The sequence below is a fragment of the Entelurus aequoreus genome, linkage group LG16 (assembly GCF_033978785.1).
Source record: "Entelurus aequoreus isolate RoL-2023_Sb linkage group LG16, RoL_Eaeq_v1.1, whole genome shotgun sequence".
Lineage (NCBI taxonomy): Eukaryota > Metazoa > Chordata > Actinopteri > Syngnathiformes > Syngnathidae > Entelurus > Entelurus aequoreus.
The window spans coordinates 42494800-42521761 of record NC_084746.1 but is presented as its reverse complement, the minus strand read 5'-3'; the positions used below and the strand labels follow the sequence as shown (position 1 = coordinate 42521761).

At 41.2% G+C, this 26962-nt stretch overlaps 2 protein-coding genes across 10 annotated transcripts; one reads left to right on the top strand and one right to left on the bottom strand.

The window, feature by feature from the left end:
- Positions 1–7706: 7706 nt before the first annotated feature.
- Positions 7707–17710, top strand: slc39a6 (solute carrier family 39 member 6). 8 transcript variants are annotated; one of them, XM_062022994.1, is made up of 12 exons: positions 7989–8219; positions 8332–8412; positions 8590–8795; positions 8861–9350; positions 9426–9660; positions 9726–9895; positions 9962–10135; positions 10194–10266; positions 10340–10702; positions 10779–10859; positions 16652–16842; positions 17039–17710. In XM_062022994.1, exons 3-12 carry the CDS (start codon positions 8608–8610, stop codon positions 17189–17191), a joined length of 2118 nt encoding a protein of 705 aa, XP_061878978.1. In that variant the 5' UTR covers positions 7989–8219; positions 8332–8412; positions 8590–8607; the 3' UTR covers positions 17192–17710. The 8 variants fall into 8 exon arrangements, with proteins under 8 accessions (XP_061878975.1, XP_061878981.1, XP_061878978.1 ...); XM_062022990.1 differs by having other exon boundaries at positions 8332–8436; XM_062022991.1 differs by lacking the exons at positions 7989–8219; positions 8332–8412 and adding an exon at positions 7707–7842.
- Positions 17711–18662: 952 nt separating this feature from the next.
- On the bottom strand, positions 18663–26753 carry crfb16 (cytokine receptor family member B16). Of its 2 annotated transcripts, none has more exons than XM_062023002.1 (6): positions 26565–26753; positions 23784–23910; positions 20861–21051; positions 20617–20741; positions 20404–20551; positions 18663–19086 (listed from the first exon to the last, which is right to left on the bottom strand). In XM_062023002.1, the coding sequence occupies exons 2-6, from the start codon at positions 23900–23902 to the stop codon at positions 18794–18796; spliced, it is 876 nt and encodes a 291-aa protein (XP_061878986.1). In that variant the 5' UTR covers positions 23903–23910; positions 26565–26753; the 3' UTR covers positions 18663–18793. The 2 variants fall into 2 exon arrangements, with proteins under 2 accessions (XP_061878986.1, XP_061878985.1); XM_062023001.1 differs by lacking the exon at positions 26565–26753 and adding an exon at positions 26413–26531.
- Between the last annotated feature and the right edge of the window lie 209 nt (positions 26754–26962).

Genomic DNA, 26962 nt, shown 5'->3' with positions numbered 1-26962 from the left:
TATATGTAATAGAAATGTGTAGGGGGGTTGTATGGTGTGGTCATTAAATATGTATTCTGATATATGTTCTTCACAGAAAATGAGCCAAAGTCAGTGAGTCTCAGTTTGAAAAATTAATTAAATGTATTATTTTTCTTTGAATAAAAAATGAAAACGGGTCCCACAGACCCGAACACCACACAAGGGTTAATACAAGTGTTTGAAAAAGCAACCAAATCGGCGAGTCTAAATAAAAGAAATCAAATGTGAGACGTGAAGTTAAATCATAAAATGCAACCTTGCCCGAGCAAAAACAACGCAGGATTTATCCCGAATCTTGATACTAATTTCCTTGACGCAGCCACACACAAAGAAGTTGTAGACCTCCATGCTATTCCAAGTTTCCATTTGTTTTGTCGTGTAGAATGGCGTCTGGAGCACAATAGTCCGATATGTCTAAGAACGCGACCAACGTACAGTATAATCCTTGATATCACTTGACAAATCTTTTTTTTTTTTTTTATAGAATAGTGATCTATTCCATTGCATAGTTAAATTTTTTGCTCGTATCTGCTTTTTGCAGGAAGATTTAAGCCTGTTTTGCACTCTAATAGTTCTCGCGCTGCTTGCTGTATCAATCAATCAATCAAAGTGTATGTATATAGCCCTTAATCACAAGTGTCTCAAAGGGCTGCACAAGCCATAACGACATCAGGGCAAGAAAAAACCGGGCGACCGGTGCAATGGATGTCGAGTGGATCTAGTTAATAGTGGGAGAGTCCAGTCCATAGTGGGGCCAGCAGGGGTGGAGACAGCGCAGAGACGTCCCCAACTGATGCACAGATGAGTGGTCCAAACTGAAAACAAAGTGTTGTTGTACTTGTGCAATGACAATAAAGACCTACCTACAACCCGGGTCCCGACTTTGAACAGCTAGCGCTTCATTTGTGGTCACCTAATAACCTCTCCATGCAGGAGAGAAGGGAAAAGCGGAAAAAAGACGTCAGATCAACTGGTCTAAAAGGGGGGTCTATTTAAAGGCTAGAGTATGTTGACCACCACTGGTTTTTACTTCCGGGAAGAAGTCACCTGTTGGAATATCAGCTACGAATGCTGTGGCAAACACCTGGTGGAGCCCAATATGACTCTACAGGAAGTGTTGACATGTTCACACATAATCTATTTCCACTTCTTTTACGGTCACACTTGCTGCTAAGCATCTTAGCATCTTATCATACATGACTAAGAAGACTCCATCAGGTCACAGCCAAATTTGGGCTGCATGTCCAGTCATCTTTGAGAATCTTCTCTTCACTAGAAAGAAATGCTGACTGTTCATCATCATCAGTTTATCATAGCAATCCCCAGATGCACCTCCTAGTGCAGGGGTGTCAAACAAATTTTAGCTCTGGGGCCACATGGAGGAAAATCTATTCCCAAGTGGGCCGGGCTGCTAAAATCATGTAATGATAACCTAAAAATAAAGACAACTTCAGATTATTTTCTTTGTTTAAAAACAGAACAAGCACAATCTGAAAGCATACAAATCATAATGTTGTTTTTTTTACACTTAAATGTTGCTGGTCATAGTAGTCTATCTTTATTTGTCGTGATTTATCATTTCTGAATAAATGATGTTCATCGGTCAAATAGGTGTGAGTCTGGCAGAGTTTTAAAATGCTCTCATTGGTGTAAAATGTTAATCTATCAGAAGATGTAATAAATACAACATCAAAATCCAATTACAGCATGTTATTAATGTAATTTACTGATTTTCCTCAACTGATGTACTAAACATGTGGTTTATTCTGCGCATATGTAGCATCACCTACAACAAAACCTGTGAATTTGGACTCATTTCATGAATCCCACATGAAGTTAGAAGGGGATACATATTATTTCAGCATATTCATGTGCGCCCAGATATTGTGTCCCCAGTCCTCTATCTCAGTATGTTTCAACCACTGTGCCGTGGCACACTAGTGTGCCGTGAGATATTGTCTGGTGTGCCGTGGGAAATTATGCAACTTCACCTAATTTATCCCAAAAATATTTTTTGCAAATCAATAATTATAATCTGCCAATAATGTGCCGTTGCTTAGTGTCTGTGCTGTGTAAAACTCGGCAGGGTAACATATAATACTCCATGTCAGTAAGTGGCGGCAGGTAGTTCATTGCTTTGTAAAAGTCGGAATGTGTCCGGTGAGACGAGGATGGTTTCTTGTGATCTCAATATGCAGACCACAGCGGGAGGCAGTGTGCAGGTAAAAAGGTATGTAATGCTTAAACCCAAAATGAACGAAAGGGAAAGGAAAAGGCAAAGGCTATGCAAAACGAAAGTAAAACTGAACCGGCTACAAAGTAAACAGAGACAGAATGCTGGACGACAGCAAAAACTTACGGCGTCACAAAGTACATCCATACGTGACATGACAATCAACAATGTCCTCACAAAGAAGGATAGCAACAACGTAAATAGCCTTGCTTGCTAACACAAAGCAGATGCATGAAATAGGGCTCAAAGGAAGACATGAAACTGCTACAGGAAAACACTAACAAAACAGGAAGGGCCACCAAAATAACAGCGCAAGACAAGAACTAAAGTACTACACAGGAAAACACCAACAAACTCAAAATAAGGCACAACGACCTGGTCGAGTTACATTTTTTTAACGTTTTCTGCTGGTGGTGTGCCTCCGTATTTTTTAATGAAAAAAATGTGCCTTGCCTCAAAAAAGGTTGAAAAACACTGCTCTATCTTAACCGGGCACATAGCTCCGCCCCCTCTGAAGTCATGCGCACTCCTGCGGTAGGGGATACAACTAATTGCTATTGCGACATCCAGTGGACACATTTAGAGGAGCAGTTTCTTTCATTCAAAAATGTCAGCTTATTTTTATACTTACCAAAATCATCTCGCGGGCCGGATAAAAGGGCCAGCGGGCCATATGTTTGACACCCCTGCCCTAGTGACTGCCTTCCAGACTCATGAAGTAGACAAACTAGTATTTTTACTACATTCAATATGGCCGCAGCATTCCAATTATGCTTCTGTTCTAATGGCCTCTCGATTCAGAGGAACCATTAGAACCAGAAACACTGACCAAGCTAGAACCTTCCAGAACGTCATTTTCTGAGGTTTCGTCTTCTTGCTGTCCACATGGAAACTTTAAACCAAATCTCAGATTAATTTGTCGCCATATGTCCTGCTCGTCCTGCTGACTCGGCACCAGCCAGGCCTATTATGCCATCAGTGGGGGTTGGTGATGGTGGCGTGCATTCCGCCATCTGTAGATTCTCCACCTCCTCCGCTGCCCCCAGCAGAGACAAGAATGGATAATCCCAGACGTCCCGCGGGGGTCGAAGCAGGGGGTTGAAGTTCATCTTCCGCTAATCGCCACACCATAAAGCCCCCCTACCCGCCCTCGCTCTGGGCGACATATCAATGGCCTTCTTCACCAGCAACATAGTCTTTCCTGTGACTCACAGCTGCAGGTCAGAGCTCAAATCATAAGACGAGCCGAAGCACTTTGGTCCAAAGAGTTAGGAACCAACTACACCATGTGACCATCAACTGGATAACGTGACCATCAACTGGAGCATGTGACCATCAACTGAGCCATGTAAGTGTCAGCTGGACCACATGACCATTAACTGAGCCATGCACATGTAGTACATACAGTACATGGCCCAGGTGGATTTGAGTCCAACTTAAAGGAGTGAGGCTGAACCGGACCAGAAGAATTGAATTGGCTCAGACGGGACAAGTGAGACACACTCAGACTGAAACATAGAACAGAAGGTGGATTTTCTCTCAATCCACTTAGGAGAATCTGTCTTGTTTAAGCTATCTATTATCCACCCTGTCTTTTACACAGTAAACAACTAGAATACAGGTATTGTCCTCATTAAGGTCATTGGTAAGCCAAAACCTATCCCAGCTAACTTCAGATAAGAGGTGGTGTACAGCAGGCTCATGCCAAATTTTAAAATCCGATTTCCAATTGAATTCCATGAATTTGAATGGCCATTCCAATTCCAATTGAAAGCAACGTAATTGAGATTTAATTGAATTCTAATTAATAATTTTGGTGAGCAGTATTTCAGAATCATGCTTCACAATATATTCCATACATTTACATAATTTAATTATTGCTATTAATCATACTCATGTACACTTTAATATTTTAATTACAGCAAAGGTTTTCACCGATTCTATAAAACACTATGTCATTGTGTAAATGCTAAAAGCATAACATATATACACTTCATTTATTATGTATTCATTGTGTGTATTGTGCATTAACACATCTTTTAAACGTGCATGAGAGAGAAAGAGAGAGATACACTCACCACTTGAACACATCCATCTTTCAAGCAAAATGCTATAAACAATAAAAATAAAAGGATGAGATTACCTGGCAAGAGCATATTTTCCTCTTTAGTAGTACTGTATGCTGACCATATATATATATATATATATATATATATATATATATATATATATATATATATATATATATATATATACATACTTGTCCAGGGTGTACCCGCCTGATTGATTGATTGATTGATTGAGACTTTTATTAGTAGGTTGCACAGTGAAGTACATATTCCGTACAATTGACCACTAAATGGTAACACCCGAATAAGTTTTTCAACTTGTTTAAGTCGGGGTCCACTTAAATTGATTCATGATACAGATATATGCTATCATATATACTATCATCATAATACAGTCATCACACCAGATAATCACATTGAATTATTTACATTATTTACAATCAGGGGTGTGGAGGGGGGGGGGGGGGGTAGGATATGGACATCAAGTAGTGGACAGAGAGAGAGAGAGAGAGAGAGAGAGAGAGAGAGAGAGAGAGAGAGAGAGAGAGAGAGAGAGAGAGATCAGAAGGCATAAGAAAAAGTACCGGTATCTGCATTTGATTATTAGCAATCCGGGGAGGGTGTTAGTTTAGGGTTGTAGCTGCCTGGAGGTGAACTTTTATTGCTGTTTTGAAGGAGGATAGAGATGCCCTTTCTTTTATACCTGTTGGGAGCGCATTCCACATTGATGTGGCATAGAATGCAGCTGACCCCAAAAGGGACAAGCGGTAGAAAATGGATGGATGGATGTATATATATATATATATATATATAAAACAATTTGGGCCGGGCTGTATATATATATATATATATATATATATATATATATACAGTATATATATATATATATATATATATATATATATATATGTATATGTATATATATATATATATATACATACATACATACATACGTATGTATATATATATATATATATAAATATATATATACATATATATATATATTTATATATATATATATATATATATATATATATATATATATATATATATATATATATACATACATACATAAATACATACATACATATATAGATATATATATATATTAGATATATATAGCGCACTTTCCGTGCGCGCGATGATGTCACGTTATCGATGAGTAAATGCATTTTTAGACAATATGATTTGCCTGAGCGGCTAGGAGACACAGTGAGTAGCAAGCGGTATTAAGTGGATAAGAAAAGACATACATTTTTTTTATTTTTTTTATACTTCGGACTTCCCGCGGGCCTGATTTTGGACGCTGGGCCATAGTTTGGGGACCCCTGATTTACATTGTCGATTGTCCCTGAAGGCATCAAAACTATGAATGAACACATGTGGAGTTATGTACTTAACAAAAAAAGGTGAAATAACTGAAAACGTGTTTTATATTCTAGTTTCTTCAAAATAGCAACCCTTTGCTCTGATTACTTTTTCGCACAGTCTTGGCATTCTCTCGATGAGCTTCAGCAGGTAGTCAACTGAAATGGTTTTCACTTCACAGGTGTCATAGTTTTGATGCCTTCAGTGACAATCTACAAGGTAAATACCGTAGTCTTGAAAATAAAGAAAACGCATTGAAATGAGAAGGTGTGTCCAAACTTTTCGCCTCTACTGTATATAAATATATATAGATATACGGCATATCTTTGGTCACATTTAGATTTAAGATTCGATTTAGATTTAACATTTAGGTTTAGGGGCAGCACGGTAAGAAGGTCCTGGGTACGATCCCCGGGCTCGGGTCTTTCTGTGTGGAGTTTGCATGTTCTCCCCGTGACTGCGTGGGTTCCCTCCGGGTACTCCGGCTTCCTACAACATCCAAAGACATGCACCTGGGGATAGGTTGATTGGCAACACTAAAAATTGGCCATAGTGTGTGAATGTGAGTGTGAATGTTGTCTGTCTATCTGTATTGGCCTTGTGATGGGCTGGTGACTTGTCCAGGGTGTACCCCGCCTTCCGTCCGAATGCAGCTGGGACCTCAAGAGGGACAAGCGGTAGAAAATGGACGGATGGATTTAGATTTAAGATTTAAGATTTATATTTAACATTTAGCGCTCACATTTATATTTAACATTAGTAACATTTGGGTTTAGATTTAACATTTATATTTTGGATTTAGAATTAGATTTAAGATTTAGCGTTTAGATTTAGATTCAACATTTAGATATACTATTTAGAGTCAATAATAAAAAATATACAAAAATTTTTTTTAACTTAAATGTGATTAAAAATGAGCAATTTACACACGGGCGGAGTGGTTCATTCAGTGGCCGTCCAAAAACTTGAGAGTTCTTGGTTCGATTCCAGCATTTGCCATCAGTCGCTGCTATTGTGTCCTTGAGCAAGACACCCACCTTTCTCCCAGTGCCACCCACACTGGTAGAAATCTATCTTACCATGAATTGATTAACGTGGACCCCGACTTAAACACGTTGAAAAACGTATTCGCGTGTTACCATTTAGTGGTCAATTGTACGGAATATGTACTGTACTGTGCAATCTACTAATAAAAGTTTCAATCAATCAATCAAATCTTGCCACCACCCGGCTTGAATGTATGGGATTCCCAATGCAAGGCGCTTAGGGACAATTGTGAAAAAGCGCTATATAAAAATCATCCATCAATCCATTTTCTACCGCTTGTTCCTTTTGTGGTCGCGGGTGGTGCTGGAGCCTATCTCAGCTGCATTCATCCATTCATTCACAGCAACACGTGAATAATAATACCAACAATTTAGGATCATTAGAAACTGATGGACTTTTGCTGTAAACGAGTGACAGCTCATTGAATATTTTAATTATTCCGATTTTACAATTATCCATAATGTCACATGTTGTTTTTTTGTGTTTGTTGATCTAAACGTGTTTATCCTTGAGAACAAGTTAAGTCTAGTTAGATATTAACGTTGCCTTCCAGCTGGTGGGAAACTACAAGCTGTGACTATAAACATGGTGTGATCGAAACTTGATGGTTTTACTTTGAGACTAACATGATGTTTGCTAAACAGCTAAATGTCGTAGTAAACGTACAATAAGTCAACTAACTTACCCCACGGCAAACAAAACTATTAATGACAACTGTCAACAACATTCCTGTGTCCCATGCAGTGGGCGGGGCGCAGGTGATCACTTTAATAAAATATGTTTTTGATGGGATCATGTGAATATTATCAGGTTATACAAAGTTTAGTTTTACTTTAATTTGCTGGTGTATGAGCAGAAAGTGACATACTCTACTAGTTTGATTAATTCTTTAGACAGCCAATCACAATGCGGCCGTAGTATTTGCCGCGCCCTTCCCCCCCCCCCCCCACCCCCCGCCCCCCACCCTATGCTGTCTTTCTGATTTCCCGCAGTCATTGAAGGCACCACAGACCTGAGCCGTTATCGAGTAATTTTGGACTGGGATACGCCAAAGAAGAGCCACCACGGAGAAGAGACGTCCAAAACGTTGTACATACGCCGCATGTAAGCTGCTTCTATTCGTCGAAATGTTCGTTTCGGACCGCTTTGCCAGCCGCAGACGAAACATGGCGCCGATGGCGGCTTGTTTCCGGGTTGAGCGCCTTTGTGCACACGGCACTGGGCTGGTGCCGAGCGCATAAAACAACGTGCTTGTGTTTATATGCGCACGGCGGGAGTGAGTTGGACGTCTGGCAATCAATTTGTCCCCCAAATGTACATGTAATATGCGTTTGTTGACATTTACCGGTAAATGTGATACAGGCCGGCGGGCCTGCGGGCACCCGGCTGCGACGTGCAATGGAAGTTTAATTGGAGCTAGCACTATGCTAACCGAGCTAGCTCACGGAGGACGTGAGGCTACTTCAGCCATAATTACATTTGTAAGTGGCCCATCTGTTAAGGACGAGCAGCTTCTGACAGTCTGTCGACTCCACGCAGAAAGTGTGAGGGTTCTTCAGTACGTTTAATATCACAATATCTTTTTAAATACAGGTCGGAATTATTCTTGGCAACATTTTTCACCACTGAACAATTTGCATTCGTCCTGTCGCTGTCCAATGGTCAGCAGATGACGTGAGGGAAACCTTTATTTTGAAAGTATGTTCATTTTAAAGAGATAGCCCCAATAATATATCACTTAAAATTTTGCAGGATGATGTCGCAGTATAAGTACAGGAAGCCAACCTAAATATTAAGAAAATGTAAACATGTTTGCAAGCTCTTAATGTGAAATATTCTGATCTTCTGCAGAGTGAATTGTATTTTGAGATGATCTTTGAGGACTGGAGGGGGGCCGTCGCGGTCCTGATGTTCCTCCTCACCGTGTCCTCTGTGGCTGGAGACGACTCAGGCATCTCAGACTGCGGCACGTCCACTGCGCACGTTCTGTCAGCTGTTGTGGACCTGCAAAGAGCTGAGCAGAACCAGAAACGACAACTGGAGGCTCTATTCAACAGGTGAGCACCTTTAAACAGAGGGCCGAAGCAAAGCCAGACTTTACATCTGTCAAGCGATGTTGTAGGTATGGACAAAATGGAACCATCTCCCTGGCGGGCCTGAAGCGCCTTCTCCAGAGCGTGGGTTTGGAACATGTCAGGAGCGTGACCGTACAACACCACCACCATGACGACGATACATCGCATGAACCCTCTGACAGACCCAGAGAGCATCAGAAGCGGAGCATGGACGCCGGCTCGCAATTATTTAGCAACGGCTCTGAAGTTCGACTGCTCGCCGGAAGTTCGATGCACGCAGTGGGAAACAGCTCGGATGACCATCATGAACATCGTATTCTTGATGACCACGCCCATGACCATCATAATCATGATCATGATGACCATGCTCATGAGCATCATGATCATGATGACCACGCCCATGAGCATCATGATCATGATGACCACGCCCATGAGCATCATGATCATGATGACCACGCCCATGAGCATCATGATCATGATGACCACGCTCATGACCATCGTGACATAACAAGAGAGCAGGTGAACCATGCTGTTGAGGTGCGTCTACAAGTTACATTAAATTGGCAGCTGTCAGTCACCATAGCAACAAGTTTGTGTCTTCTCTGGTCTCAGTGTCTGAACGCCTCTAGCATCCTCTCCTTACACGGGATGACAAAAGAAGGGGGCGTGACCCTAGCTGACTTCCGGTACCTCTGCCCCACCCTCCTCTACCAGATAGACACCGGCGCCTGCATCCTTCATGAAGGCAAGGGTGAGCTTAAGCACGTGCATGGTGAGGTCAGCACCACCATTTCTTCAGACCCAACGCACCATGGACACGAGCAAAGCATCAAGGACATCACAACAGGTGAGCTCGTGAGTACAAAGTGGCGTTGGCGTGTGCGGCTGACACGAGTGTTTTGTGTGTGGCAGCGTGGCTCGGCGGCTTTGTGTCCATCACCGTCATCAGCCTCCTGTCGCTGCTGGGCGTGGTCCTCATTCCCCTCATGGGCAAAGTCTTCTTCAAGTTCCTCCTTAGCTTCCTTGTGGCGCTGGCCGTCGGCACGCTCAGCGGCGACGCCTTTCTACACCTCATCCCCCACGTGAGTGTTGGCCGTGCGCTTATCTTGTTTTTCGTTTCATGTGTTCGACCCCACACTTTCCTCCAGTCTCAGGGCGGACACCATCACCAACATTCCGGGCTGGAGCACGCACATGGCGAGCACGAAGAAGACCTGGACGCCGTTTGGAAAGGTCTGACCGCGCTGAGTGGCGTCTACTTCATGTTTCTCATCGAACACTTCCTCACCCTGGGAAAAATGTACAAGGACAAGAAACAGAAGGTTAGAGGGCTTTTGCGGTTGTCATGGTGATGTGCTGACATGTGTTGGCTGTGTGCAGAAGAAGCAGAACCACAAGTCGGACCCAGAGAAGCATCTAGCTCTGGAGGATGACGACGTGAAGACGAGCCAAGGTGAATTCACTTGACAACTTATTTCTTATTATTCAGGAAGTAGTCTGAGCCCGCTCGTCTTGTCCTTACACAGACCCGGAGACCAACGGAGGCGGGGTGTTCGCCGACCATCCAGACACGGAGGACGACGGCGTGGTGGAAGAGGAGCAGGTGATGCTGCAGACCTCTGCGGCGGCGCAGGGTTACACGGCCGAGGACTGCGAAAACAAATGCCACTCCCACTTCCACGACACGGTGGGCCAGGCGGACAGCTTGCACCACCATCACCACGACTACCACCACATCTTGCACCACCACCACTCCCAGAACCACCACCCCCACAGCCACGCCCACTCCTACCCTGAGCACCATTTCCAGCAGGCGGGCGTGGCCACATTGGCCTGGATGGTCATCATGGGCGACGGCCTGCACAACTTTAGCGATGGCCTGGCCATTGGTGAGCCTCTAAATTCCTGTTTATGACTCACTTCCTGCTCAGGAGGTGATTGATCGATATGTAATTTGATTGGCAGGAGCTGCATTTAGCGAGGGGTTGTCCAGCGGCCTTAGCACGTCTGTGGCAGTTTTCTGTCATGAGCTGCCCCACGAGTTGGGTGAGTTTCATCGGCTCCAATGTGGATATGAGGGTCAGAAGTCTGGCAAGAAAAATATGGCCAGTTTTAGAGATATGGCCTAAGATCTGTAATGCGAGATAGATATATATATATATATATATATATATATATATATATATATATATATATATATATATATATATATATATATATATATGTATATATGTGTATGTATATGTATATATATATATATATACATATATATGTATATATATGTATGTATATATATATATATATATATATATATATATATATATATATATATATATATATATATATATATATATATATATATATATATATATATATATATATATATATATGTATATATATATGTATATGTATGGGAAAAAAATCACAAGACTATTTCATCTCTACAGGCCTGTTTCATGAGGGGTTTTCCTCAATCCTCAGGAGAAAAATCTAAGCTACTGTAGTGTAGCGGCTGGGTGGCTAATAAGTACTTTTAAACTTAACAGCCAGTGGCTTTCACCGCAGTGAGTGAGTAGAAGCTCCATCTATTTCTAAATTCATAAACAAAATTAACAAAAATTGCTCTGACATAGTCACGGCTAACTTATTACTTTTTAAAGAATAAACAACACATTACCTTACTGCTTACAACAAAAATAATCTGAGTGCTCTCAACACTGGTTATCCAGCCATGAAACACTGAGGCAATCTTAAGCAATTTGAACGTTTTTAAAAATGTATTTTAATATATATTTATATAGGGACGGCGTGGCGAAGTTGGTAGAGTGGCCGTGCCAGCAATCGGAGGGTTGCTGGTTACTGGGGTTCGATCCCCACCTTCTACCATCCTAGTCATGTCCGTTGTGTCCTTGGGCAAGACACTTCACCCTTGCTCCTGATGGGTGCTGGTTAGCGCCTTGCATGGCATCTCCCGCCATCAGTGTGTGAATGTGAATGTGGAAATAGTGTCAAAGCGCTTTGAGTACCTTGAAGGTAGAAAAGCGCTATACAAGTATAACCCATTTATTTATTTATTTATATACCGGATACGGGTATTCAAACTAAAAATATCAGTTTTGGTCCATATTGCCCAGCCCTATTGTCACGGTGTTAAGGCTACAGTATGATATTATTGCGATATATGTCCAAAAAAAGACTTATAAATAATATAGTGTGTAAAAATAAGTATTTTTTTTAAAAACTCACAGCTGAGTGTCTTTTAAAGTGACAATGTAAACATTGTGTGTAAAAGAATAATGTTCACTTTAGTGTCTTTCAACTTTTACTTTCTGAGAAGCAGTGTCCTCCACAGTGGACATGTTTATATCAGTCTGGAATATGTTGTTTCTCAGGAAAATTAACTAACAATTTAACTTTTAATAATGTCAATACCTCACAAACTGATGTTTGGCTTCACTGGCTTCAAATATCCTTTCTGGGTGACAGTTTATAAGGAGGCGACTTGTCCAGGGTTACACTGCCTTTTCGCCGAATGCTGCTGGACAGGCTCCCGCCCCAGCGCGACATCCAGAGAAACCAACGAAAAATAAATGAAAAGATGGATTGAGGATGTATAAAGTAGTTTTTCAGTTTCCTCATATTTCCTGCGTAGATTTTTTTTTTTTTGGTGATTACCTCCTTTTGGTGCGACGTGACTGGTTGGCTCTGTGTTGTCTTGGACACGTTCAAGACGAACAGTTGGCTTTGTGTTGTCTTGGACACGTTCAAGACGAATGGTTGGCTCTGTGTTGTCTTGGACACGTTCAAGACGAACGGTTGGCTCTGTGTTGTCTTGGACACGTTCAAGACTAACGTGGCATGCATTGCTTTGCAGAATGCAGACTTTCTTACCTTCGCCAGGGTTTTTGTTTGTTAGCAACTAACTAATTAACTATTTATGGAAAGATGTTGACATTTTCCAGGAAATGTCCAAAAAAAACGAACACACCTCACTTCCTGCTTATGGTGTTCCATGCCCGCACCTTGGCGCCCCGCGCTGCGCAGAGGGTTCTGGGAGATGTAGTTTATTTACTGACCAGGCCAACGCTAAAATGCTGGAAAAAAAATTCACACCAAGTTTTTGTTTGATACGGTCAGACATCACTTTATTATTGTGAAGACTTTGAAACCGATATCCGCAGTATCTACAATACCATTACACCCCTACTAAAATGTAATTATCACTGTAATCTGGAGTCTTCTAAAATTTTATAAAAACTTTTTCTTCTGTTTGATACTTCGTGGAGGGCAGCGTTTATAAACATTGCGGTAAAAGTGAATGGAATGATAATGTAAAAGTAAAAAATTCCGGGATAAGTTCTTGTCAAAAGATGCTAAAACACCACAAACACCTGCACAACTGGAGAAGGATTAACTTAACCACCCCCAAAGGAGCATTATGTGGGTGAAGTGAATTATATTTATACAGCACTTTTGCCTCTAAAGAGACTCAAAGCACTTTACATAGTGAAACCCATTATCTACATTTTTAAGCTACTTTTAAACAAGTGTGGGTGGCACTGGGAGCAAGGCGGGTAAAGTGTCTTGCCCAAAGACACAAAGGCAGTGACTAAGATGGCGGAGGCTGGAATCGAACCCTGAACCATCAAGTTGCTGGCACGGTCACTCTACCACGGCCTAAAAAGCGGCGGAAATTGCCAAAGGAGATCCATATGCGATGTTTACAAGTGAAATCATACTATTACATAAAGTAAGCACATGCTCTTTTGTCTGTGGTGTAATGACTAATAGTAGTGCACAGTATAACTATTTAAAAAGCCATCAGTCTACTATATTATTTCTATTATTTATTCCAATAATTTCAGGTCCGCTTCACATAATAATAATAATAATACATTTTATTTGTATTGCACTTAACATTAATAACAAATATCGAAGTGCTACAAAGTAAAAACATCATAAAAGCATTAAAACAAGACAATAAAAAAAACCTAGTAAAATTAGCTATATGCTTTTTTAAAAAGGTAGGTTTTTAGCCCTTTTTTTAAAAGCATCCACCGTTTGTCGGGCTCTGAGGTGGTCAGGAAGGGGTTCCACAGATGGGGAGCGGCAGATTCAAAAGCTCTGTCCCCCATGGTCTTGAGCCGTGTCCTCGGCGCGAGTAGACTGTGCTGTTGGCCTGACCGGGTCCTAGCTGAGATTTGAGGAGGTCGGTGAGGTAAGTGAAGGCATCACCATGCAGACAGTGGTGGGTGAGCAGGAGGACCTTGTACTCAATTCAGGTGGTGACGGGGAGCCAATGAAGCGTCGGAGGGGGTGATTTGCTCATACTTCCACACCCTCATCAGGACCCTGGCAGCGCTGTTCTGAACATACTGGAGCTTTTGGAGGCTCGTGCCAGGGATCCCGATGAGGAGTGCGTTACAGTAATCCAATCTGGAGGAGACAAAGGCATGGACAAGCTGAAACTGAGGTTGTGTGGGAACAATGGAGTTGTTGGCTTCTGTTTTTGAGCCGTTCAGCCGCAGGAAGTTTTGACTCATCCATGGATTTATCTCCTCCAAGCAGGAGCTGAGACGAGCAACAGTGGCAAAGGTGGACCCAGAGAGGGAGACCTTAAGGTAGAGATGTGTGTCGCCAGCATAACAGTGGAAATTAATTCAATGTCTGCTGACGACACACCTGAGGGGAAGCATGTAGATGGCGAAGAGGGTTGGACCGAGTACGGAGCTCTGGGGGGACCCCACAGGTGATGGTCTGAGGACGAGATTTAGCATCCCCCAGGACCACGTGCTCGGTCAGTGAGGTAGGAACAGAACCAGTGAAGGGCAGTATCAGAGAGGCCGATGAAATGCTGGAGACGGTGGAGAAGGATGTTGTGGTCAATGGTATGAAACGCGGCAGAGAGGTCGAGAAGAATGAGGAGGGATGTGGAACCGCAGTCCGAGAATCAGCAGATCACTGGTGACTCTGATGAGAGCTGTTTCTGGGCTGTGGGAGGGGCGGAAACCGGATTGGAATTTTTCATAAAGGTAGTTTGATTTGAGGTGGTTGTGAATGGAAACAACCTTTTCTAGGATTTTGAAAATGAATGGGAGATTTGAAATGGGTCGGTAATTTGAGAGTTCGGGTTTAAGGTTGTTTTTTTAAGCAGGGGTTTTATTAGAGCTGTTTTAAGAAAGGGTGGAACGTTGGCTGTTTGGAGAGAAAGATTATATATTTTTGCTATGGGAGGGGTAATGGAAAGGTTGTGTGTTTTGAGCAGAGGAGAAGGGAGGGGATCGTGGGAGCATGTGGATGGTTTTGATCTGCAGATGATCTTCTCAACCTCCTGCTGCGATGTAGGGATGAAGTGTGAGCAATGTGTGCTGAAAGTTGCTGGGATGTCTTGAATGGGACTATGCTATGTTTGTATGATAAATAAGCGGATATTTTAAATTTTGGAGGTAAAAAATTTAAGGAACTTGTTGCAGTTATTGTCTGAATGAGTAGTACCTAATTTTTTCTCCAAGTTGATACAGCAACTGACATTAAAAACTATAAAGATTGTCTGCTTACTCTCAGTTAATGGTTGGGTGAGGACAGCAAATAAGATATGTTAATGTCATCGTCACGCCAAAGTAATAACTAGTTTTTGTTTAGTTGCAAGATATTTTCCAAAAATTCACGAAAAACAGGTGAAAATGTATTCAACATTAAATGTATACCAGATAGAAAATGAGCTAAATTACTTTGATTTTGAATTTGTGGCTCTGATGATAGAGCGACTGTCCAGAAACTTAAGGGTTCCTGGTACAAAATCTTAGTAACTTAAGTTGTGTCCTTGGGCAAGACACTTTACCCACCTTGGTCCCAGTGTCATTTACACTGGTGTATGAATGTGAAATGAGTCGCCGTTGGCAGGTGTGACTACAAAATGTAGCTTATCACCATCAATGTGTGAATGTGGAGTAAATCTGTCTCACTACAAAAAGTGCTATAAACTAAATCCATTATAATTATTAATATTATTATTATTATTATTAATAATAAAGAGCAGCATTCATATACTAACTTACAATTCATTTTGGGTTTCTGATTATCCTTCATCGGTTTGTACTTTTTTGTCCTTATGGATGTGAAATGGTCCTAAATTTGATTTAATATTGTCTTAAAAAAGTCTTAAATTTGACTTGTTGAAACCTGCAGACTTTGTTTACATCTGTTTTGGACGATGCTACACATTTTTGTTACTGATTTAAGTGATACCAAGTAGTTACAGGGGTAAGGCAATGTTAATTTTTTAGGCTCATTAAATGATTTAAGTTTTAATCACAACTGCAATCCCAAGAATATAAATGATTACATTTTTTTGTGATTATTATAGTGCAAAATAACTAAGCTATAGCAAAAACTACTATTGACTTTTTATTTCCTGAGTTTGAAAACAACAACAACAAGGACAGAATAAGATTTAGTGATAATAAAGATATCGTTTAATCACTGTAGTATTGACCAGATACAGCTACTTTACTTGGTTTCATTATTGTTGATATTTATATTGAGCCGCTTACCTTTGTTTACATTCAAGAGCTCTGGTTTAGCGGTGCATTGTAGCACGTTTAGCCAGCTATTCCTCATTTTTTTTAGTCCTCCAGTGATAATGTTACTTGTAAATAAAGTAGTTTATATGCTGCCAGGTACGTGGAAATTTGTGATTTTTTTAAGTTGCACTGTGAAGGGACGTTAGCCGCTAGCGAGGACACTTGTGTTGAGTGTGCACTATTGTCGGTCAAATTTATATCGTCAATGTTGCGCAACCACTGTCAGTTTGATTGACAGCTTGACCGGTCCCCCAGGTGACTTTGCGGTGCTGCTGAAGGCAGGAATGACTGTGCGTCAGGCCATCCTGTACAACATGCTGTCGGCCGTGATGGCGTACTTTGGGATGGTGGTGGGCATCTTAATCGGACACTACGCGGAGAACATCTCCATGTGGATCTTCGCCCTGACAGCGGGACTCTTTATGTACGTGGCGCTTGTGGACATGGTGAGTGGATGATTGACAGCCGGTCAACAACAGGTGACTCTTCGCCATTACCAGCTGGCCTCTTCACAGGCACCATCACTGCCAGCTGCTATGTGGGGGGTAGAGGTGTACAGCGTCGCCCCCTGGTGGTGTGATGTTGTCTGACAGTAGGGTTTCCTGTACCCTGTCCTGCTGACTCCACCCCTTGTCCCCTCAGGTGCCGGAGATGTTACATAACGATGCGGGCGATCACGGCTTCAGCCACTGCGGCTACTTCCTGCTGCAGAACGCCGGCATCCTGTTGGGCTTCGGCATCATGCTCCTCATCGCAGTCTTCGAGCACAAGATCCAGCTGCACCTGCAAATCTAATGGCGAGCAGCTACATTCCAGTGTTTTTATTTATCCTCCCTGATAATGTCACTTCCTGTTGATTAACGCGAGAACCTGTCTGTTACACCCGAAAGCGGCGTCGCTCCGCCCACTTTCCAAAGCGGATTGATAGACTCCGACAGCCGGGTTTTTGTAGGCCTTCCTCCCTAAAATGTGATTTGACTGTTACACTCCCTATTCTTCTTACTCCTCTCCGAGCACAGTTCTGGTTCACATTAGGTCAAAACATAATTTTTTAAGTTTAAGTTAATTTATTTTGATGTATGAGTGACCAAACTGACATCTTGATTTTTGCCTTTATTGGGTCAAGAAGTACAAAAAAAGTTTTTTAAAGTGCATACTGTCCATGTAAATGCTGCTACTCGTTTGAAGTCTAAATGGACCCGTCTTCGTATTCCCACCATTTAAAGTTGACTTTGACTGCGGCCATTTAAACGGGGTCGGATCCACATTCCTCCACACAAATAAACATTGGCTCTCTGTCAGAGCTCCCACTGAGTCTTGAGTTGCTTTCATGGATCCAGACATTTCTACAGGTTCTGGTTCAACATGTCGCATGAAAGTCCTGCGATGGTTCACATCAAGGACATTTCTGGTTCTGCTGCATGCGAGGCCAAAGAGAACATGTCTTTCAGGTTCTGGACCAGAGCCCAATAACATCCCATGTAGGTTGAGGTTCTGAGTGACATGTCTGAACCAACGGTGAAGGTCCAGCTTGGTTTCTTCAGATGGCGTAATGTACCGGTGAAAGGCCAGGTCTGAAGTGGTCCCGCTCACCACTGTCGTGCGATTCCACGCACACAATATCGCACTCCTCGACCTGATACGTGCTCAGTGCAGTTTGCACACAGTCGTTGCTTCTCTGTGGGTGAGATGAACACAGGCAGCTGTCAATCATGTCATGTGACCACTCAGTGGACACTTCATTAAGTACCCCTTTTGCCAACGGCTCAGTGAAAGACTGTCTATGAGCCAGCTAGAACCAACTGAGCATGTTTTCAATGTCATCCCCTGGCACCAGAACCTTTATCTGAGTCCAGAAGAAGTTGCTGGATCTTTGTTGTATAGCACTAAGGCAGGGGTGTCAAAGTCAAGGCCCGCGAAAGAATGATCTATGGCCCACGGGATGATATTTGATTAGTATTATAACCGGCCCGCAGGCAACAGCCGCCTGCTGCTGTTTTGCACGCACCAATACTCCCATCAGTTCTGGCGCTAGGAATTTTCCAAATGGGGTCCCGCAGTACATTTTTGGGGTCCACTTTTTTGTAACCGTTTTGAAAACAAGTGATAAATGTATGCATTATCCTGTTATATCTCACATTCTATATTGTGTTTTGGAAAAAGGTTGTCATAAATGTTACTTAATTCTTTAAAAAAAAATAATTCAAAAGAAAACACTTTTTTATGCATATGTAAATGTATTACGTTATAAACATTCATTCACGTTCTTCTTTCCTTCATGGATCTTAACTTTACCGCTGCCGGTATTTTTTGCTATATTTTTATTGTAACATTTTCAGAATGTGTTTGTTCTATTTTTGGCCAAAGTAAGAGAAAGACAACTTTTATTTTTTAGTTTTAATGCCATGATTTTAATAGTCCGGCCCGTCGGTGTGCACAGATTTTCCTCAATGTGGCCCCTGAGCTAAAATGAGTTTGACACCCCTGAACTAAGGTGTACCTAATCAACAGCTTCATCATCATCGTCATCAAACTAACCAGGGAGCTTGGCAGCGGCTCCTTGTAAGTACACTGGTGGGAGTCGTGTGCCCGGCAGTGGACCACGGTCCAGAAGGTGGCAAGGAGGACACCCGCCATGAGGACCAGAGTGACCACCACAGTCGTGGTGCTCTTCCAGGGAGCGTGTGTACCTGCAGACAGCGGACAATCAAGTCGTGGACACACTCAACAGTGGTCACTTCATTAGGTGCTGACCTTGACAACATATGAGGAACACTTTTATGTCTTTAGCAGGTGTACCTAATGAAGTGTCCAGGAAGTAGATATTTGTGACCTTTAGGGAGTCAACTTTTGATTGCGACTGTATGCTAAAAAAGTCGGGCAAAACATACCAAACATGTGATTTCTTATAGTGAAATAGGGTTTTTTACAAATGGGTTTGTATTCATCACCGTTCTGGGTAACTCACTCCAATAGTGTCTTAGCATTTCAAGTCTGTGTGAGTGAGATGACAATAAAACTGCATTTTTACAAATGCTTGCTTTATTTTTGATGAATGGGCATATGTTTTGACTAGAGATGTCCGATAATGGCTTTTTTGCCGATATCCGATATTGTCCAACTCTTAATTACCGATTCCGATATCTACCGATACCGATATAAACAGTCGTGGAATTAACACATTATTATGCCTAATTTTGTTGTGATACCCCGCTGGATGCATTAAACAATGTAACAAGGTTTTCCAAAATAAATCAACTCAAGTTATGGAAATTATTTGTTTTTCTAAACATGCCTCAAAACAGCAGCTTGGAGTTTGGGACATGCTCTCCCAGAGAGAGCATGAGGAGGTTGAGGTGGGCGTGGTTGGGGGGGAGGGGCGGGGTTGAAGTGGGGGTGTATATTGTAGCGTCCCGGAAGAGTTAGTGCTGCAAGGGGTTCTGGGTATTTGTTCTGTTGTGTTTATGTTGTGTTACGGTGCGGATGTTCTCCCGAAATGTGTTTGTCATTCTTGTTTGGTGTGGGTTCACAGTGTGGCGCATATTTGTAACAGTGTTAAAGTTGTTTATACGGGCACCCTCAGTGTGACCTGTATGGCTGTTGACTAAGTATGCCTTGCATTCACTTGTGTGTGTGTGAAAAGCTGTAGATATTATGTGACTGGGCCGGCACGCAAAGGCAGTGCCTTTAAGGGTTATTGGCGCTCTGTACTTCTCCCTACGTCCGTGTACACAGCGGCGTTTTAAAAAGTCATACATTTTACTTTTTGAAACCGATACAGATTTCTTACATTTTAAAGCATTTATCGTCCGATAATATCGGCAGTCCGATATTATCGGACATCTCTAGTTTTGACCGAAGTGTGTCATTTTGCAAATAATCTAGGAATTAAGAACATTTTAAGTTGTGTTTGGAAAAGTGTGTACATCCTTTAGAAAAAAGACAGTTAGTAAAATTGTGTGTAAGCGAATGGAAAAAAACTGTAATTGTCAAAAGTGCTAATGAACCTTTGATAGGCACACAGTGGATTTCGGTGCTGCCCGTTCGGCTCAGCTGCTCCAGGATCATGTGCGCTTTGAGGCAGTACACCACTCCCTCCTGCAGGGCGGCGACACGCAGCACCTTCTCCTCCGCCAAGATGGTGTAGACGTCCGCCTGAGGACACAAGGACGACATGGTCACGCTGGGTCTGTTGTCCGGTTGGACTGCCCATCTGATACCTGGGCCTTGTCGCCTCGCTTCCACACCGTCACGTTGATGGAGGCTGTGGGCGGGGCCTGGTCAAAGGTCACTAGAAGGGCGTAGCCCACCGCAGAGACCGCCATTTGGGGCACTGTCAGCAAAGCTGAACACACAACATGTAATCATGGAGCACAGTCTGGACGCCTGTTTTTGACTTAAATGACTAATTCTGCATGGTAACTTAGCATATTGTCCGTCTGCGTGCGTTGTGGTCTCACTTACTGTCCTTTCTGTTAAAAGGCGGACTCAGGCAGGTCCACTGCGAAATCTGCGACTCGCACTGCGCTCTGACGCGGATGTTGTAGTCGGAGTCGGAGACCAAGTCCAAGGTCACGTCGCAGTGGGTGTGCGAAATGTTCTGGCACTCGTAAACGTCCAGCCAGGTTGCGTTCGGGGCCGTCCGCTCGAACTCGCTGGAGAACGACAGAAGCTTTTGGGTTTTTTTTTTTTTTTTACAGTAGAACACAATTAAGGCATGGAGACTAATTAGCATTGCTCAAGTTAATGACACGCTCGGAATGTTGGCGACATTTTTCCATTTCCTGCTTCAGCGTCCAAGTTGAACACCCAACCCAATAAACATATTTCTCTCTGTGCTTTGTCTTAAATAGTACGAGTGTAAAAACTAATATATTTAAACTATTACATTGAATGAAAAATATACATTTCCTTTTTTATATTATTGATATTAAAGTTAAAGTTAAAGTACCAATGATTGTCACACACACACAAAGTGTGGTGAAATTATTCTCTTTATTTGACCCATCATCCTTGATCACCCCCTGGGAGGTGAGGGGAGCAGTGAGCAGTAGCGGTGGCCGCGCCCGGGAATCATTTTGGTGATTTAACCCCCAATTCCAACCCTTGATGCTGAGTGCCAAGCAGGGAGGTAATGGGTCCCATTTTTGTAGTCTTTGGTATGACTCGGCCGGGGTTTGAACCCACAACCTACCGATCTCAGGCGCGCACCTACCGATCTCATGGAGGACACTCCAACCACTAGATTAATATATTTACACATTATTCGTACATACTGTACATATTGTTTTTTCACTTTAATGTAATTATTTTTATTTACATAATTATTTCGAATAAATTGTCTTCTTTTTCATTATTTAGACGTTTTTCGTTTTAAAGTAATTATTTTCATTCATGTATGTATTTATATTCTTTATGTATTTATTTATTTAAAGACATACATCATTTTGTATTACATTATTGTTTCTTTTGTTAATATCAGAGTCAATTCTGCAAAAATGTAATCCCTAGAACACAGGTGTCCAACTCGAGGCCCGGGGGCCAGATGTGCCCCGCCACTTAATTTTATTTGGCCCTCGAAAGCCTGGAAATAATATGTATCAATAAAGTAATGTAACTTTTCTTACTAAATGTATTCTTTCTTTCTATTTTGGGAGGGGAAAAAAATACATGTACTCCATGTAATCATGTTAACTTAAATATTGTCTAATTATGCAAAAATACATTATCAAACATTCAAACCATTTTTTAAACAGAAATAAATACTAATATAAATTATTTCAAAGCAAGTTATCCATCAAATTGTGCAATGTAAAAGTAGCAGTAGATTTCATGGTAAAAAATTTAAATTTATTGTGGTTTTTACAGCATTTTTCTCTAATGAAAAAAAGTCTCAATACCCTATTATTCAAATTTGATTAAAAGGTTGCATCTTGAAGATCTGCGATATACTCATCATACATACAGAGGTCAAGACCAAAATTATGCGACTAATTTGAAAGCCTGGAAATAATATGTATCTATAAAGTACTGTAACTTTTCTTACTAAATGTATTCTTTCTTTCTACTTGGGAGAATTTTTTTTTACTCCATGTAGTCGCAAATGATGTTAACTTAAATATTGTCTAATTACGCAAAAATATATTATGAAACATTCAAACCATTTTTTAAAAATATAAATAAATACTAATAATAATGATGTCAAAGCATTTATCCATCAAATTGTGCAATGTAAAAGTAGCAATAGATTTCATGGTAAAATTGTGAAATTTACTGTGGTTTTTACAGCATTTTTCTCTAAATGAAAACAAATTAGTTTTTTTTTACTGTAATAAACTGTGGTGTCATTTACAGTAATGCACCGAAAAATCTACAGTTGGTGATTTGCGGTAAAAAATAAAACAAACAAACTGGCAGCTCAGGTGCCAAAATGTTACTGTAAAATTGCAGTTTTTTTTATTTACAGTAAAAAAACAGATGCAACTGAGCTGCCTTTTTTTTTTTTTTAACATAAAAACATCAGTACTGTTTTTCCATTCACAGTAATATACATTACATTTTAAGGTGAAATTATTGCAATTTACCATATTTTTTTTACATTTTAGTTTAAAAAAATCTACTAATAAAATGCATTAAAAAATGGTGTAATAATAGTATTCACTGCTAGAAGCGGCCCTTTGGGGCCAAACATAACTGCGATGTGGCCCTCAGTGAAAACGACTTTGACACCTCTGATCTAGCACAGCTTATGGACAGGGAGCCACAGATAAATTATACATCATCATATAATATACAAAATACAGTTACATACAATACAATTTCTTTCAAAATCTACCCACCAAATTCCCATTTACAATTTCATACCAACAGGTTGACATTTATAAAAAAAGGAATCTTTAAATCCACCAAATCAGTCTCAATATCCTATTATTCAAATATGATTAAAAGGTTGCATCTTGAAGATCTGCCACAATCTCATCATACATACAGAGGTCAAGACCAAAATGATGCGACTAATGGGAATTCCTCAACCACACAGGGGGGTGCTAAGTATACTAATCATAACGTCGCAATACATTTTGCTTAAAATGCTTTTTAAAATATGTTTGTAATATAATAATAAATTATCTATCTTGTTTATTTACAGTAATATTTTTAGACTTTTTTTTGTCATCATTTGTTGACAAAAAATTATTTTTGACTTGGACAGTCTGTCCTACGTATATTGCAGTGTATTCCAGAATGTGACGTACAGTGTCAAAAATACATCAACACATGAACCTTAGCAGCTGCTAGGGTACTTCAGTGTACTTTCGTAGTTTTACACCACAAAAAAAAAACTACTCTTAAAAATGTATTTTAATGCAGTGTTTTTTCTTCAACTTACCCTTGGTACTGTACGGAGTAGAGCGCCGCAGTACTGCAAGGAGTCTGCAGGGGGCGCCACCTGAGAGTGTGTATCATGTTGATGGACTCCATAGTCAAACGACCTGGTGGCTGCAGCATCAAAATACCTGATGACGACACAACAAAATATTCATTTCATAAACACGTTTTGCAATCATTCTTTTTTTATGCGCACATTTATACCCAAACAACAGAACCCTGTTAGCATGTGGCTAACATCAGCATGGATAAACCTACGGTAATAGGTGGCTGAACTTATCGCACAGTGATGCTCAAACTGTGGTACACGTACCACTAGTGGTATGCGGGCTCCATTTAGTGCAAGGGTGTCAAACTCATTCCAGCTCAGTGGCCGCGTGGAAAAAAATCTATTCCCATGTGGGCCGGACGGGAAAAATCATGGCATAATAACTTAAAAATACAACTACAACAAACTTCAGACTGTTTCTTTTGTTTCACTTAGGCCCAAGCACATTCTGGAAATGTACACATCACAAATAATCCTCTTGGCAAAACACTTCAAGTGAGTTGAAAATTCTGAGGAAAAAATGGGTGCAGTTTCAAAAAAACCATGAAGAACGCAATGAACTTAGACTTAACGTCAGTGTATTTACTAAGCAATCAAACTTTAAGTCACAGCCCATCTAGGGTTGAACAAAAAACAAAATAAAGCATAAATAACTATCAACTAGCTCATTTGTCATTTCCACTCACTTTCTTTACATTTGCACAGAAGACAATCATTTTATTTTTTTTATATATTCAGTTATATTCAGTTTATTTTACTCCTGTTTGTTTTGCGTTGGGTCGAGGGGAGGAGTTGAAACTATTTGCTTGCCTAACATAATTGCTATTGGGACATCCAGTGGACACATTTAGAACAGCAGTTTCTTTCATTTAAAAATGCAGCTCAATTTTACACTTAGCAAACTCACCTGTTTGCGGGCTTGATCCGGCCCGCGGACCGCATGTTTGAAATTCCTGATATAGTGGTACGCCAAATAATAAAATAAAAATTCAATATTCAAACACAATGTTACTGTTCAAACTGTGTGTAATGTTACAGTGGCCAAAATATTAAATATGCCTGTTAAATAAAACTTCTGTTTTGTTTCTAATGAATACTTGGGCCTATGACGCTACCGTTTTTTAATGTGTCAGTACGGTGGTACATGGAGAGCCAAGTTTTTTCTGAGGTGATACTTGGTGAAAAAAGTTTGAGAACCACTGTTATAGGGTACATAGCAGTGCGTATTCAGAGCGCATGGAGTCAGTGCTCCTGCGGTGTGGTGAGCAGAAAGCTGTTTAGCAGGTAAGCATAAGGCAGCGGAATCTCCACAAATTATAATAAACACCTCCCAGTCCCCTACAACTCAACTACTAGTAACATCACTATGAGCCTGTTGATGTTCTAGAAACATAAGCGGCAGCTCAGCTCGCTCGCAGTCCTTGAGGTGAAGGCTAATTAGCTTTTAGCGTAACGTTAGCTCACTTTGCGGTGTGTGTGTGTGTGTGCGTGCCCACATGAAACGGACAGCAAAGTCTGTCTGAGAGAAAGACAAGCATTATTGACCTACAGTTAACAACTAAGTTATTTCACTTTACCTTGTTCTGTGTTGATTGAGCTGTGTTGAAGCAGCAAAAAACGACATTATGTTAAATGAAGATCATTCCCCTCATGAGGAGGGGGGGGGGGGGGGGTCACCCACATCTGCGGTCCTCTCCAAAGTTTCTCATAGTCATTCACATTGACATCCTACTGGGTTGTGAGTTTTTCCTTGCCCTTATGTGGGCTCTGAACCGAGGATGTCGTTGTGGCTTGTGCAGCCCTTTGAGACACTTGTGATTTAGGGCTATATAAATAAACATTGATTGATTGATTGATCTATTGATCATTGTAAGTAAACATAGAGACAGGACGGGTAGGCGATGCGCTGGCGGAAAAACAAATTGAACCCCCACAATCAGCAGAGACAGAGTCCCAGGACGAACTCCGACCCAAACGAGGGGGTAGCTTGTCAGTCTGGCTTTATTTTGGTTTCAAAGCGACAGATTCAGAGCAAAAAAACGGTCATATGCAAAGTATGCAAGAAAAGTGTTCCGTCGGCCGACGCTAACACAACCAACCTATTCTATTAAGGTTAATGATTCCAGAGACTGCAACTGTTTTACACTTGATAAACCAAAAGTATTGGTTTAAATTTCATTGTGATCTACTACTATTCTGACTGCACTAAAGGCTAACGTTAATGATTCCAGAGACGTGCACTTTATAATTTTTTTATTGAAATTGTTTACATCTGATACCAAAAGTACTGCACTTCAGAGAAACTTGAATACTTGTAAAACTTTAAAAAACTTTAAAAATGTGTTTTAAAAACTTGAAACATTTGTTTTGTTGCTATTGTTGTTTGCTACAGCAAATGTATTTGTTTATTTCACTTGCAAATGAAGTGAGAAAAAGGTAAGTGGTCATGTATGTTGTTATATTTTTCATAGAACTGAAAGCGTACCATAGCTATATCGTGGTATATCGTTATCGTGATATAAAATTATCCATATCGTGATATTCATTTTTTTCCATATCGCCCAGCACTAATTGTACTCACAGCGTATCAGGTCCAAGTGGAGCAAAACCAGCGTGAAGATCCTCCTTGTAAGCGGAACATTCATTCTCAGAAGCCAGAAGGCCATATAGTCACATCAGACCATGTCCACCATGTTTACACCATGAGAAGGAAATGTAAAGCGAGAGTTGTACCGTGTTCAAGCTGGTGTGTCCAGAAGCTGAGGATGGATTCCGGTCTACCGAACAGGTTGCACCGGTCTGTGCATCCCTTGAGGCGTCGAACTGTTTCCGCCTCCTCATTGCTTTCTCAATTATGATGTCAGCTGCTGAAGGCGAGGCATCCCACAATGTCTCTCTGTGTTGTTCTCCAGGCAGCAGGGGGCGTCCTTCTTGTGGTTGACTCTTCTTGTCACAGACATAAATTAACTTTGAACTTTGGCCGTGATCAATCATTGACTGTGGCCCATCATATAATCATAAAATACACACACACACACACACACACACACACACACACACACACACACACACACACACACACACACACACACACACACACACACACACACACACACACACACACACACACA

Bases quoted from the DNA above. Each gene is read 5' to 3' on its own strand.
- slc39a6 (XM_062022989.1), top strand. From the start codon at position 8,064: ATGCGTTTGTTGACATTTACCGGTAAATGTGATACAGGCCGGCGGGCC. The intron at 9,351-9,425 runs GTGCGTCTACAA...CTCTGGTCTCAG, and splicing joins AGGTGAACCATGCTGTTGAG to TGTCTGAACGCCTCTAGCAT. The intron at 10,136-10,193 runs GTTAGAGGGCTT...GGCTGTGTGCAG, and splicing joins ACAAGGACAAGAAACAGAAG to AAGAAGCAGAACCACAAGTC.
- crfb16 (XM_062023001.1), bottom strand. From the start codon at position 26,497: ATGGCCTTCTGGCTTCTGAGAATGAATGTTCCGCTTACAAGGAGGATC. The intron at 20,552-20,616 runs GTATCAGATGGG...TTGTGTCCTCAG, and splicing joins AGCGAGGCGACAAGGCCCAG to GCGGACGTCTACACCATCTT. The intron at 19,087-20,403 runs GTTCATTAGCAC...CGCTGTCTGCAG, and splicing joins CCACTGTGTGCCTATCAAAG to GTACACACGCTCCCTGGAAG.